The sequence below is a fragment of the Melospiza melodia genome, chromosome 7 (assembly GCF_035770615.1).
Source record: "Melospiza melodia melodia isolate bMelMel2 chromosome 7, bMelMel2.pri, whole genome shotgun sequence".
NCBI classification, from domain to species: domain Eukaryota; kingdom Metazoa; phylum Chordata; class Aves; order Passeriformes; family Passerellidae; genus Melospiza; species Melospiza melodia.
Window position 1 is genome coordinate 31,541,639 of NC_086200.1, and position 13,172 is coordinate 31,554,810.

General features: G+C 62.9%; 2 protein-coding genes across 3 annotated transcripts; one reads left to right on the top strand and one right to left on the bottom strand.

The window, feature by feature from the left end:
• Window positions 1–1,475: 1,475 nt before the first annotated feature.
• GTPBP3 (GTP binding protein 3, mitochondrial) lies at window positions 1,476–5,065 on the top strand. Its single transcript, XM_063161334.1, has 9 exons — window positions 1,476–1,513; window positions 1,872–2,173; window positions 2,364–2,450; window positions 2,745–2,947; window positions 3,086–3,158; window positions 3,496–3,639; window positions 3,783–3,948; window positions 4,034–4,309; window positions 4,779–5,065. The coding sequence occupies exons 1-9, from the start codon at window positions 1,476–1,478 to the stop codon at window positions 5,011–5,013; spliced, it is 1,524 nt and encodes a 507-aa protein (XP_063017404.1). The 3' UTR covers window positions 5,014–5,065.
• Window positions 5,066–6,181: 1,116 nt separating this feature from the next.
• On the bottom strand, window positions 6,182–8,655 carry PLVAP (plasmalemma vesicle associated protein). Of its 2 annotated transcripts, none has more exons than XM_063160734.1 (6): window positions 8,245–8,655; window positions 7,902–7,980; window positions 7,077–7,669; window positions 6,739–6,859; window positions 6,483–6,558; window positions 6,182–6,392 (listed from the first exon to the last, which is right to left on the bottom strand). In XM_063160734.1, the coding sequence occupies exons 1-6, from the start codon at window positions 8,620–8,622 to the stop codon at window positions 6,386–6,388; spliced, it is 1,254 nt and encodes a 417-aa protein (XP_063016804.1). In that variant the 5' UTR covers window positions 8,623–8,655; the 3' UTR covers window positions 6,182–6,385. The 2 variants fall into 2 exon arrangements, with proteins under 2 accessions (XP_063016804.1, XP_063016803.1); XM_063160733.1 differs by having other exon boundaries at window positions 6,483–6,561.
• Window positions 8,656–13,172: the final 4,517 nt, after the last annotated feature.

The following is a 13,172-nucleotide window of genomic DNA, read 5'->3' on the forward strand; positions in this document are numbered from 1 at the left end:
AGCGCTGCCTGGTGACATTTGGGGTGACCCCAACCCCCCCCCCAGAGCGGCCGCCCCAGCGCGGGGGATCCCCCCAAAGTCCCACAAAGCCCCCCAGAGCCCCCCCAAAGCCACTCCAAACCGGGGGTCCCGCCCAGCCCGGCCGCTCGGAGCCCCCCGGGATGCGGGACTTGGGCCCGGTGCCAGCCCGGCTGCCCGGTGCCACCGGGAGATGTCCCCGAGCTGTCACCTCGGCTGGCACGGGGTGGGCGGGAGCCGCTGCCAGGCCCGGGACTGGGGGGGCACGGGGGGGACACGGGGTCGCCGGGGCCGTGCGGGCTGTCCCAGTCCATCCCAGTCCATCCGTGCCTGTATCCCCCCTGGAAGACAAGCCCAGATTTTGGGAATTGGAATAGCGACAGGACTAATAATAATAATAATAATAATAATAATAATAATAATAATAATAATGATGGTGATGATGATATCTAATTAACAACAGTAACAATAATATCTAATTAATAATAATATAAATAATAAAATGTACACTATCTAAATTATTATTATAATTACCATTATCATTATCATTACCATTATCATTATCGTTATCATTATTTAACCACAAGAAGAAGTAAAATATATTGGTTTAATCTACAAGATGGCGAGAAGACAAGTCAAAGGTTAAAACCAAGCAAAAAAATGTCTAAATGCAAAGAAATATTTTAAGCTAAACTCTTATAAATCTGCATGAGCCTCTGTAATGGAGTCTATAGAAAATATGGTTTAAGTTAAATAAATATACATATATTTTATATATTTTTATATTTATATAAAAATTAAATATATTTAATACAAAATCACTACTATACTATATTAAATATATATTATTTATATACATAAAATATATTAAATAAATATTATTTATTTGCACAAAACTATATATTCAATATATTTCTATTTCTATTTATGTTTATATTAATTTAACTTAAAACATGTTCTCTACAGACTGATCCTTTACAGGGCGTACCTGCAAATTCATATCAATAAATAGAAATAAAAATTAATTAATTAAAAATATAAAAATAGAAATATCAAGCAAATAGCCAAGCACCCCAGCGCCAGATTTTATCTCTTAATAAAATTTATAAATTTTTAGACTTTCTTTCAATATAAATAGATATCAAATCTTATAATAATTTAAATAATGTTTCTCACTGGGACCAGGCGGAACCGCGGGGTTCGCGCGGCTTCACCAGGGTGCCGTGATCTTCGCGTACTAACCAATCAGAAACCGTGTTTCACCGTTAGCCCCGCCCCTCAACGTGTCTTGACCAATAGCGTGCGTTAATGGGCGGGGGCGCTGAGGCCGGTGCGGCGGCTTTGCGAGTTATTAGCCAATCAGAAGCAGAATTACCGTTATGACCTAGCCCCCTCGGTAGGTTTGACCAATGGCGTGCGGTGGTGGGCGGGGCCAGGCGGGCGCGGGGAGGGCAGCGATGGCGCTGAGCGGGGCCATGAGGGCGGCGAGGGGCAGGTGAGGGGACAGGGGGGGGTCAGAGGGACAGAGGGGATAGAGAGACAGAGGGGGGGACACGGAGGGGACACGGGGACAGGGAGGACACCGCTGGTGCCTGTGGGATGCGCGGGTACGGGAGTGGGTGAGCCGGGGTTTGGGCGTACCTGGGGAGGGGGCGCACGTGCAGAAGGGTCCCAGCTGGGGAGGGGTCTCGCCTGGAAAAGGGGGTGCATGGGGAGGGGTGTCACCTGGGGAGGGAACACCTGAGGTCAGCACACACCTGGGGAGGGGTCTCATCCCCACGGGGCTGGGGACACGGGGGTCGCGCCCCCTCCGTGCCCACCGGGGGTGCCCATAATGCCCCCCCATCCCCCAGGTGTGCGCGGGCACTGAGCTCGGCGGTGCCACCCGCGGCGGGCACAGGTGCCACCCGGGGCACAGGTGACACCAGAGGCACAGGTGCCACCCGGGGCACAGGTGACACCATCTTCGCGCTGTCCTCGGCGCCGGGGCGCTGCGGCGTGGCCGTGATCCGGGCCAGCGGGCCGGGCAGCGGGGCCGCCCTGCGCAGCCTCACCGGGACCCCCGAGCCCCCGCCCCGGGTCATGGCCCTGCGGCGCATCCGGGACCCCCAGACCGCCGAGAGCCTGGACAGGGGGCTCGTGGTGTGGTTCCCAGGTGGGGACATAGGTCTGGGGACATGGGACTGGGGTCGGGGGGTATGAATTGGGGTTTGGGGACACAGATGTGGGGTTGGGGACACGGGGTAGGGGTCGGGGGGCATGAACTGGGGTTTGGGGACACGGGGTTGGGTTTTGGGGGCGGAGGTTGGCAGCCGGGGTGCCCACCCAGCCCCGTGTGCCCGCAGGGCCGCACAGCTTCACCGGGGAGGACTGCGCCGAGCTGCACGTGCACGGGGGGCGCGCCGTGGTCAGCGGGGTGCTGCGGGCCCTGGGTGAGCCCTGATCCCAACCTGACCCTATTCCAGCCCTTCCCCATCCTGTGCCATCTCTCCCGCTCCTTTCCCAGCCCTCCTGGTGCTTTCCCTCTTCCCCTTTGGATGCCGGGTGATCCTCCCCGTCCCTCATCCCCCTTCGCTCTGGGATCTCAAGGATTCAGCTCGATCATCCCGTGTCCCATTTCTCCCTGTACCCTTTCCCCTTTCCTTTGGGATCCCGGAGGTTCCTCCTGCTCCCCCACCCCATTTCCCGGGCCCCCCTCCATCCCGCCATGCCCGGTGTCCCCCCAGGCCGTTTGCCGGGGCTGCGTCCGGCCGAGCCGGGCGAGTTCACCCGCCGGGCGTTTGCCCACGGCAAGCTGGACCTGACGGCGGCCGAGGGGCTGCGGGACCTCATCGGGGCCGAGACGGAGGCGCAGCGGCGCCAGGCGCTCCGGCAGATGGAGGGCGACCTGGGCCGGCTCTACCAGCGCTGGAGCCACGCCCTCACCCAGGTGGGGCTCACCTGCGGGGCCGCCCATCCCTTCCCAGTGGCCACCCAGCCCTCCCGGGTACCACCCAGCCCTCCCCAGTGGCCACCGAGCCCTCCCCGGTGGCCGGCAGCTCGGGGCTGATTCCCACCCCAATGGCAGGCACTCGCCCACCTGGAGGCCTACATCGACTTCAGCGAGGATGACAACGTGGAGGAAGAGGTTCTGACCCAAGGTGAGCCCCTGCTGTCCCCATGTCATGGCTGTGTCCCCGTGGTGGCACACTGGGAATGGGGACAAGAGGCGGCTTGTCCCATCCAGCCACTCCAGGTCCTTGTTTGTCCCCATGACTGGGACTTGGGGTCTTCTGCCCCGTTTTTTTATCCCAAATTTAGGGGTCAGGACTCAGGGTCTGTTCCAGTGTTTTATCCCAGATTTCAGGCTTAGGACCTGGGGTCTCTCCTGGTGTTTTTCCCCAGTCTGGGGCTCGGGCCCCGCTGTCCCCAGCCGGGCTGTCCCTGCTGTGTCCCCGCCGTGTCCCCAGCCGGGCTGACCCCTCCGTGTCCCCGCAGTTCGTGTCACCGTGCAGGCGCTGCTGCAGGAGCTCCGGGGCCACCTGCGGGACGGGCGCCGGGGGGAGCTGCTGCGGGAGGGGGTCCGGGCCGTCATCGCCGGCCCCCCCAACGTGGGCAAGAGCAGCCTGCTCAACCTGCTCTGTGAGTGGGGCTCGGCGAAAAGGGAGCGTTCCGGACCTCCAGAGGGAGCCATTCCCACCGTGCCCAGGCCATCGTGTCACCCACGGGCACGGAGGGGTTGGAATCATTCCCAGATCCCCCTGGAGCTTTCCCGCTGTCCCCAGGTCGGCGCCCGGCCGCCATCGTGTCCCCCACGGCGGGCACCACGCGGGACGTGCTGGAGGTGGCCCTGGACATCGGGGGGTACCCGCTGGTGCTCAGTGACACCGCGGGGCTGCGCCAGGCCACCGACCCCGTGGAGCGCGAGGGGGTGGCCCGGGCGCGCGACCGGTGAGCTCTGGGGACTTTGGGGAGGCTTTTGGGGGGTCCCCACAGCTCAGCCCAGAAGGTGACATCGCCCTGTGTGTGTCCCCAGGTTGTGCCAGGCTGACCTGGTGCTGGCAGTGCTGGATGCCACCTCGGTGTCACCCACGCCGGTGGCTCTGGAGGCGGCGCTGGCGGCGCTGGAGCCGCCCCTGGGCACCCCCTGCGTGCTGGTGCTCAACAAGGCTGACCTGCTGGGGGGGCACAGGGGGTCCCCGAGTGCCACTGGTGCCCAGGGACAGGGACCACCTGCCACCCTGCTGTCCTGCAAGACGGGTGAGGGGCTGGAGGCGCTGCTGGAGCTGCTGACACAGCAGCTGGCACAGCTGTGAGTCCGGGGGGATCCCAAACCCTCGTCCTGGTTTCTGGGGCTGGCTGATCCCCCTTTCCCTGGCTGGTCCCCCTTTCTCTGGCTAATCCCCTTTTCCTTTCCTGATCCCCTTTCCCTGCCTGATCCTTTTTCCATGCCCTATGTCCTTTCCATGCCTGATCCCTTTCCCATGCCCAATCCCTTTCCCATTCCTTATCCCATTTCCCTGCCCAATCCCCTTTCCCATTTCCGATCTGGTTTTACATTCCTGATCCCCTTTCCATGCCCGATCCCTTTCCCGTTTCCCATCCCCTTCCCCATTCCTGATCCCCTTTTCCATTCCCGTTTCCGATCCCTTTCTCAATCCCTTTCCCATTCCTGATCCCTTTCCCGTTTCCAATCCCCATTCCCAATCCCCATTCCCAATCCCTTTCCCGATCCCATTCCCTTTCCCCATTCCCAATCCTGTTCCCAATCCCTTTTCCAGCTGCGGGGATCCCCTCCTGGGCTCTCCCAGCCTGACTCAGAGCAGGCACAGCCGCCACCTCGGGGCGTGCGCGGCGGCCCTGGAGCGCTTTGGGGACCTTGGGGACAGCGGGGACCTGGCGGTGGCGGCCGAGCAACTGCGGGTGGCGCGTCGGGAGCTGGGCAGGATCACCGGGCACGTGGGCGCCGAGGACATCCTGGATATCATTTTTAGGGATTTTTGTGTCGGGAAGTGACGGTGGCACTCCATGGGATGGGATGTCACCGGGATTAAACTGTGGTGCCTTTGGTGGTTTTGCTGTTGTCCCCTCGCTGGTGACCGTGTTTGGGAGTGTGTCCTGAGCCCCAAATGTGGGAAAAACCCCTGGAAAAAGTCCCAGTTCCTGGCCAGGGGGACAAACAAGGAGCAGGAGCAGAAAAGCCACCCCCGGTGTCCCTGTCTGGGGTGTCCCCATCCCCAGTGTGACATGGGGCACATCCCTGTGCCCCCCGACCCCAAGGATTTAGCGTGGGGGGTTTGGGACCCCCGGGATCCCTCCCAATCCACGGAATTCCCCCAAGCTGTGGCAGATGTGGGGTCTTGCTGGTGCTCTGCCACCCCAAAAACAGTGGCATCTCCTGGGGACACCCCTGTGCCACCCCCCTGTGCCACCACCCAGCCAGGAGCTCGGGAAGCACCTGGTGCTCCGAGATTATCCATGGAGGAATTCCAGGAAATCCTCTGGCAGTGCCTGAGGCCCCCCTGGACCTTCAGGGACAGTGAGACTTTGTCACCTTTGTCACCGCGGTCCCACCCTGGGGCTGGGCAGGAGGTGGGGGGGGAGGTGGCATCGCCATCCTTGGAGGGGTGGCAGGAGGTGGCAGTGCCCTTCTCCCTGCACGGACACGGCTCGGGGGACACTTGGGATGGGGAAAGGGACAAGGGACACTCCGGGAGGCCTCGGTGGCGCCTGGCGTGCGGGCAGGGGCGGCGGGGCAGGAAAAGGATTTTCCACAGGAAACGCAGCCGTAAATCCCGGGAATAAATCCTGGGAATAAATCCCTGCTCTGCTCCGGGGGGGGCGGGGGGACAAGGACAGCACGGTCCCTCGTCCTTTGGGGACAAGGACATCCCTGTGCTGCATCCTCTGGGGACAAGGTCGTCCTTGTGCATTTCCCACCCCTCTCTGCAGAGCTGGGATGGAACTCCCCCTCCAAAAATTCCCAATTTTTCCATGGATTTCCACCCACACAAGCAGCAAGTTGTCTCCAAATTTGGGGCCGGGGAACAAGTACACCGCCATCCTTCATCCTTAGGGGACAAGGACGTCCCTGTCCCTCATCCTTGGGCATTTCCCACCCCTCTGTGGAATTCCTGCTCCCAAAATTCCCAGTTTTTCCATGAATTTCCATCCACACAAAGCAGCAAGTTGTCCCCAGATTCGGGGCCGGCTGTTGTCCCGCTCCAGCCGAAAGGCAGGGATACATCTGAGGGGACATGTGGGGTGGGCTTGGGGACACGGGGACAAAGGGACAAAGGGAGGGTGGCTCTGGGGCAGGGGTTGCCATCCGTGCTGCGGGAAGCACCTCCTGGGCGGCTCTCCTGGTTTTCCGTGGGATTTTCCAGCGTTATCCGCTGTGGGAAAAGTGGGACCAGGTCGGGGGCAGCTCCAGGAGCACTGGGTGCCCCGGGGAGGGTGGCCCGGTGTCACCTCTGTCCCCTCACCTGGCGTTCTTCAGGGTGGCCGTGTACTGCTCCATCAGCTGCAGCATCTGCTGGAGCTCCACCGGGTTCTGCATTCCTGCTGGCATCGGGATGGGATGCATGGGATTGGGATGGGATACATGGGATGGTATCCATGCCATGGGATGGGATGGGATGGGATCCATGGGGTTGGGATGGGATCCATGGGATGGGATGGGGTGGGCACCCAGAGGACATGGTGACTCCCCAGCCTGTCCCCAGTCCCCCCGGGACTCACCCATGGTGCCCAGCGTGGCCGGGTTCTTCAGGAGCTCCATGTAGGCGCCCGTGCCAGGGAAGGAGCTCGAGCGGGCGGCGCTGCCTGGCCCCCGCGAGCCCGGCAGGTCCAGGTGGGACATCTGGGGGGAAAGTGGGCACTGCTCAGGGGTGGCACCGCTCAGGGGTGGCACCGCCCCCAGCAGGAAATTCCCACATAAACAAAATCCCGGTGTCAGGAAGGAAAATCCCAGTGCAGAGGTGCCTGTGCCCATGTCCCCATGGGAGTCCCCATGTCCCCAGTGCCCAAATGTCCCCGTGTTCCCGTGTCCCCATGTCCCCAATGCCCCATGTCCCCACCTTGGTTCCCATGCAGACCCCGAGCTGCTGCCGCAGCGACTCCTCCATCGCTGCCGCCGCCTTCCTCTTCTCCTCCAGCTCCTTCCCCACCTTCTCCTTGTCCGCCTGCAGCCTCTTCCTCTCCTCCTCGCCGTCCTTCTGGAGCTTCTCCAGCCCCTGGATCCTCTGCTGCAGCTCCTGCGTGTCGCGGGAGCAGTTGTGGCGGCACTGCTGCACGCTCAGCTCGCAGCTGCTCCTCCACACGAAGAGCGAGTCGCGCTCCTTCTGCCGCCGCAGCAGCTCCTCCACGCGCTCCCGGATCTGCCCCAGCTCCTTCTCGGCCTCTTTGCACTGGTATTGCTTGGCCAGATCCAAAACCCTCAGGATCTTCTCGCTCACGTCGCTCTGCAGGGAGCTGCAGCGATGTCTGTGCACATCCAGCTCCATCCTGCTCAGGTCGCCCTCGGTCCTGGCACTCTGCAGGTCCTGCTGGCACTTGTCCTTCTCCTGGGTCACTTTGGTCAGCTCGGCCTGGCTCTGCTGCCTGCTGCCCTCCAGGGTTCTCTTGGACAAGCTGGCCTGGTCCAGCTGCCGCTGCAGCTGCAGCTTCTCAGCTTGAGGGGAGTTGGGGGACAGGGTTTGGCTCTGGGGGATTTGGGATCCGGGGGTTTGGGTCCCCCCAGGTGCCACCCCATGGCTTGGGGTGACGCCTCTGCCTGGGGCTGCTCATGTGGGGGTGCTGGGGGTGCCCAGGAGATTGGGGAGGGAGAATTGGGGGTCCCCAAGGAGTAAGAAGGGGATGCTGGGGGTCCCCAGGGGTTTTTTGGGGCTGGGGGTGTCTCTTACCGGTGCAGGTGTTGTTGATGAGGGTGGTGATCACCTGGCACTCTTTCAGCCTCAGCTGCTGGAACAGGAGCTCCCGCAGCTGCATTGGAGGAAGAGGAGGAGGAGAGGGGTCAGAGAATCCCAAAAGGACCCCTGGGCACCACTTCAGGGGCTTTGAGAGAGCTCCAGGGAGGAAGAGGAGGAGAAGGAAGAGAATGCCAAGATTGGGACCCCCTTGACCAAAATCCCCTGGCACTTTCTGGGGTCCCCTCGCTGTCACCACCTGCAGGGACGAGGAGGCGACAGCAGCGTCACCCGCAGGTGGTGCCACCCTCCCGCGGGATTCCCAGGAGCCCGGGCTCACCTGTGGGATGCTGCTGGAGGCCTGGCTGCTGTTACACTTCTCCAGCTCCTTCTGCGCCTTCAGCGCCATCCCCTGCACCTTGTCCCTGTCCTTCAGGGTGGCGTTGAGCGTGCGGCTCAGGTTGGCGTTGGTGGCACCCAGGGCGACAATCCTGCGGTAGTGGCTCTGCACCTGCTCCTCCAGCAGCCTCAGGTGGGTGTCGGTGCCCGCCTGGGCGTTCCCGTACACCATGAAGAGCACGAGCCCCAGGATGATCAGGAATTGGATCAGCGAGGTGAAAAGGAAAATGTATTTGAGGTAAAAACCGCAGTCGCGCTTCGGCATCGCCTCCTTGTGCTCCAGCCCGAACTTGGCCATGGCGAAGCTGCTCTTCTCCATCCTCGCCGCCGCTCTGGCCGCCCCACCCCGTGGGGACCGCGCTTTTCAGGGGGCCGCACCGGGGCGGGGCTGCTCCCGCCGCCGTGTTTATATCCCAGGATTTAATATTTCCTCCTGCCGGGCTCCTTCCTGCTGTGCCGGATGCTCCCGGGGACCCGCCGGGTTATCAGGGCACAGCTTCTGCTGGGCTTGTTGTTCCTGAAGTGTGGTAAGGAAAAAGAAAAGGAAATTTCATTCCCTCCATCCCATTTCGGTGGCTGGCATGCCCCTGGAATTGTCTGCAATTGTCTCCTGCCCCAAAATTCCCACTCCCGGCGTGGGAATTGCAGGGAATTCAATCCCACTGGGTGATCTGGGCCCTGGGGTTGTTGTTCCTGGAGTGGAGGGGAAAAAAAAGGGGATTTCATTCCCTCCATCCCATTTCGGTGCCTGGCGCGCCCCTGGAATTGTCTGCAATTGTCTCCTGCCCCAAAATTCCCACTCCTGGCACGGGAATTCCAGAGAATTTGATCCCGCCGGGTGATCGGGGCGCAGCTTCTGCTGGGATTGTTGCTCCTGGAGTGGAGAGGGGGGAAAAAAGTGGGAATCCATTCCTTGCAACGCATTTCAGTGCCCGGCGCATCCCTGGAATTTCCTCCCGCCCCAAAATCACGGGATTCGATTCGATGCCATCCCATTTTGGTGTCCTGCGCTCCTGGAATTGCCTGGATTTTGCCTGGAATTGTTTGGAATTGCCTGGAATTGATTAGAATTGTCGGGAATTGCCTCCCGCCCCAAAATTCCCACCCCTGGCGCGGGAATTGCAGCGCTGATCCCGCCGAGAGTGCCGGGCGGGACCCCGAGGGTGGCACGGGGGTGGCACACGGGGACAGCTCGGGTGGCACCGAGTGAGGCAGGGACGAAGCCCCCGTGGGAAGGCAGGGCAGGGACAGGGACAGGGACCGGGAGCAGCTCTGCCGTGGCTTCCCAGCATCCTTGGGTGCGCTTTGAAGAGGGTTTCCAGGAAAGTTGGATTTTCCTGCGGCCGCATCCTGTGCAAAGGGCAGCGACGCATCCGGGCCTCCCCAACCCCGAGCCCCCCGACCCGCCGGGAGGAGACAGAGGAGACATCCCAGTGTCCCGCCCCCTCCCCGAGCCCCCCGTTCCCTCAAGGGATGCCCCCCGAGCCGCCGGGAGGGGACAGAGGTGACATCCCGGTGTCCCCGTGAGCCATTCCCAGCGGAGGATCCCAAATCCCAAACTTGGGTGGGGCCAGAGCGGCCCCCCAGCCCTGAGAGGGTTCGGGATGGGGAGGGGAACTGGGAACGGCATCCCCGAACTGGGAACAAAGTTCCCAAACTGGGAACAGCATTCCCACGGTGTGGGGATGGGTTAATCAGGGCGGGGGTTAATTGGAGGGGTTAATTTGGGAATGGGAGGGGATATGTGGCGTCCTGGGAGGCTGCGAGGAGCCCTCGGGATGGGATCCGGGATGGGGCATCCCAAAGGTGACACCGGCGACTCGGGGGCGCGGGTGGCAGTGTCCCCTCGGGGGGATCCAGGGATGGCGGTGTCCCCCCTCGGGGGTGGCACTGTCCCCGCGGGTGACTCACTGTTATTTGCAGCTCAGGAAAAGGAAGCGGCGGTAGCTGAGAATGGCTCCGGCAGCGACACCGGCCGGGCCATCGCAGACACTTCCCGGTCCCCGAGGGACGCGGGGCAGCCAGGGCAGGAAACAGCCACCGGCCAGGGTCAGCGCCCGGGGCGCCCCGCGGTTCGGCCCCCCCGAACCCCCCGGAACCCCTCGGAACACCCCGGGGACCCCCCCGGAACCCCCCGGGCGTCCTGCGGGGCTGGGGGATCGCGACATCCCCACGGGATGGGGACAGGGGGACAGTGGCCGTAGCCAGGACCTCGACACCCCCAGACGCCTGGTTTGAGGTGGCACTGAGGGACAAAGGGCAGTGTCTCCCGCTTCAGCCATGCCACCCCAAACTCCACCCTTTTCCCTGCGCTCAGTCCCCTCCATGTCCCCAAGGCCGCCCCGACCCGCAGGGACCCGCAGGGAGCGGGATCGGGGTGGGGACACGGTGACAACCCCGGCTCTGCCACTCCCGGCTGGGCGGAGCCACCGTGGCGGCGATGTCCCCGTGAAGGGACAGACACTGGGGGTGGCCCCATGACAGGGTGTGGCTCTGAGTCCCCCAGTCCCTCCTCGGGGTGTTTTGGGGTTCGGGATAGAGGAAATCCCTGGAGTTTAGGGGCACGTTTGGGTTTGGGGAGGGGGCAGTTGGGGTCAGAGGAGCAGGGGACAGCGAGCTGGTGGCACAGGGACATGTTCTGGTGAGCAGCGCAGCTTTTATTGCCCAATCTCCCCCAAATCCCCCAGATTCGAGCTGTTCCCGGGTTCACATCCATCATTCCGAGGATGTGGCCGGAGCTTCCAGAGGGGATTCCAGGGAGATCCGTGCCCGGGATGAGCCAAAACTGCCCCAAAAAGCTGAGAAGGGACCCCCCTGTCCCCTGTCTGGCTGCGATGGGGACACGGCAAGAGTGGGACACGGGATGGTGGCACAAAGGGGTCGGGATTGGGATCGGGATCGGGGTCGGGACCAGGATCAGGATTGGGATCAGGACATGGGATGAGATCAGGATCCAGTGGGGCCAGGAATCACAGTGGGATCAGGGATCAATGGCATCAGGACGTGGGATGCGATCAGGGATTGATGGGATCAGGGATTGATGGGATCAGGGATCAGTGGGATCAGGGAATCAATGGGATCAGGGATCAATGGATCAATGGGATCAGGACTCAATGGGATCAGGGGATCAATGGGATGAGGACCCGTGTCCCACCCCCAGGGCTCCCGCGCTGCGCTGGCGGCTCCGGGGCCGAGCCAGCCCCGCAGGTGGCAGCGCTGGGGACATCGCGGCACCGGGGATGTGGCCGAGGGGGCTGCGGGACCTCAGCCCTTCCTGCAAGGGGAGGGACGGGGAGTGAGTCCCGCACGGGTCCTGCTGCCCCGGGGACACGGCGACAAGGGCGGTGAAGCCGCCGCTCCTTGCTGCCCCTCCTCCCGGGGGTGTCCCCTCTTCCCGGGGGTGTCCCCTCTTCCCAGGATGTCCCCCCGTGCGGGATTTCCCAGTCCGTGGGTTGTGACACCTTCCTGGGTTGTCCCTTTCCCGCATTGTCCCCCTCCCTGAGCTGTCCCCCCTCTCCGGGCTGTCCCCCTCGGTCTGTCCCCCTCTCAGAGTTGTCCCCTCGGGCTGTCCCCCCCCGTCCGGGCCCTCCCCCCTCCCCGGGTCCCCCAAGTACCGCTGGCCCGGGGAACACCTGCGCCCGCTGCCTCTGTCCCGGCCCCGCCGCCGCAGCATCTCCAGCTCGGCCGCGTAGTCCCGGCTGTGGGGACAGCGGTGACACATTGGGGGGTGGCCCTGACCCCGGCTGGGGACACGGGGGTCCCCAGGGGGAGGAGGGACAGGACAGGGCGTCCCTAAAAGGGGACAGGGACAGGGAAAGGGAGGAGCGGACTGGGGGGACACATGAGGGGGTCTCCATGAGGAGGGAGGGACAGGACAGGGTGTCACAAGGGTGGGGGTGTGGCTGCTCTGGGGGTGGCCCACCCTGAGGAGGGTGACGAGGACCTTAGAGGGGGATGTCCCCGGGGGACAGAGGGATGATCCCTGGGGACAGGGGGTGTCCCCGAGGGACAGGGGTGTCACCAAGGACCAGGGCCCTTACAGGCTGTCCTGCAGCTCCCTCTGTCGCGCCTCGCAGCGCTCCCGGCGCTCCCGCTGCTCCTCCAGCGCCTCCTGCAGCCGCCCCCGCAGCTCCCGCGCCTGCTCCGCGCCCCGCGCCACCTCCTCTGGGGACAGCGGCGACACCGGCGTCACCCCAGGGCGGAGCGCAGCCCCCTCGGGCCGGGCTCCCCGCGGGGGGACAGAGCTCACCTTGCAGCGCCACTTTGTCATCGGCCAGCTGCGCCCGCTCGCGCCGCAGCGCCACCAGCTCGTCCCCCAGCGCGGTGACATTGGCCTCCAGCCTGGCCTGGGGACAGGGGACCCGTGGGGACAACCGTGAGCAGTGTCCTCTCCACCCCTCCGCCACTCTCGACTCTTCTTCTGCTGCCAGAGCCCTCCTGCTCCTCTGCCTCACTGCCACTCCTGTCCCCAATCTGTCCCCACGCTCCTGGTGGCCTTGGGTCCTCCACTCATCCTCCTCCAAAGGTGGGGTACATAGATTTGAGGACAATCCCTCTGCCCTGGAGGGACGGCTCATCCTGAGGGTGGGGAGCACAGGAGAGCCCCAGGTCACCCACGTCCCCAAGGGTCCCCCTGCTCCTGGTGGCCTTGGGTGCCTGTCCCCCTCCCATCACGTCCCTCAAAGCGTTGGGGATGTGGCTTTGGGGACAATCCCTCCTTCCTGAAGTGACACTCCTCCTGGGGGAGCTATGGCCTGTCCCAGCAGGCCGAGGTCAGCCCGCGGGTGCCACCGGTGGTGCCAGGGAGGGGACAGGGGGACAGGAGCTCTCCAAGAGGCTGCCCAGCCCTGCCCGGCTCCCGGCGCCAGC

Bases quoted from the DNA above. Each gene is read 5' to 3' on its own strand.
- PLVAP (XM_063160733.1), bottom strand. From the start codon at position 8,622: ATGGAGAAGAGCAGCTTCGCCATGGCCAAGTTCGGGCTGGAGCACAAG. The intron at 7,670-7,901 runs GTAAGAGACACC...ACTCCCCTCAAG, and splicing joins CATCAACAACACCTGCACCG to CTGAGAAGCTGCAGCTGCAG. The intron at 6,860-7,076 runs GTGGGGACATGG...CTTTCCCCCCAG, and splicing joins GGGTCTGCATGGGAACCAAG to ATGTCCCACCTGGACCTGCC.
- GTPBP3 (XM_063161334.1), top strand. From the start codon at position 1,476: ATGGCGCTGAGCGGGGCCATGAGGGCGGCGAGGGGCAG. The intron at 3,159-3,495 runs GTGAGCCCCTGC...GTGTCCCCGCAG, and splicing joins GGAAGAGGTTCTGACCCAAG to TTCGTGTCACCGTGCAGGCG. The intron at 3,949-4,033 runs GTGAGCTCTGGG...GTGTGTCCCCAG, and splicing joins GTGGCCCGGGCGCGCGACCG to GTTGTGCCAGGCTGACCTGG.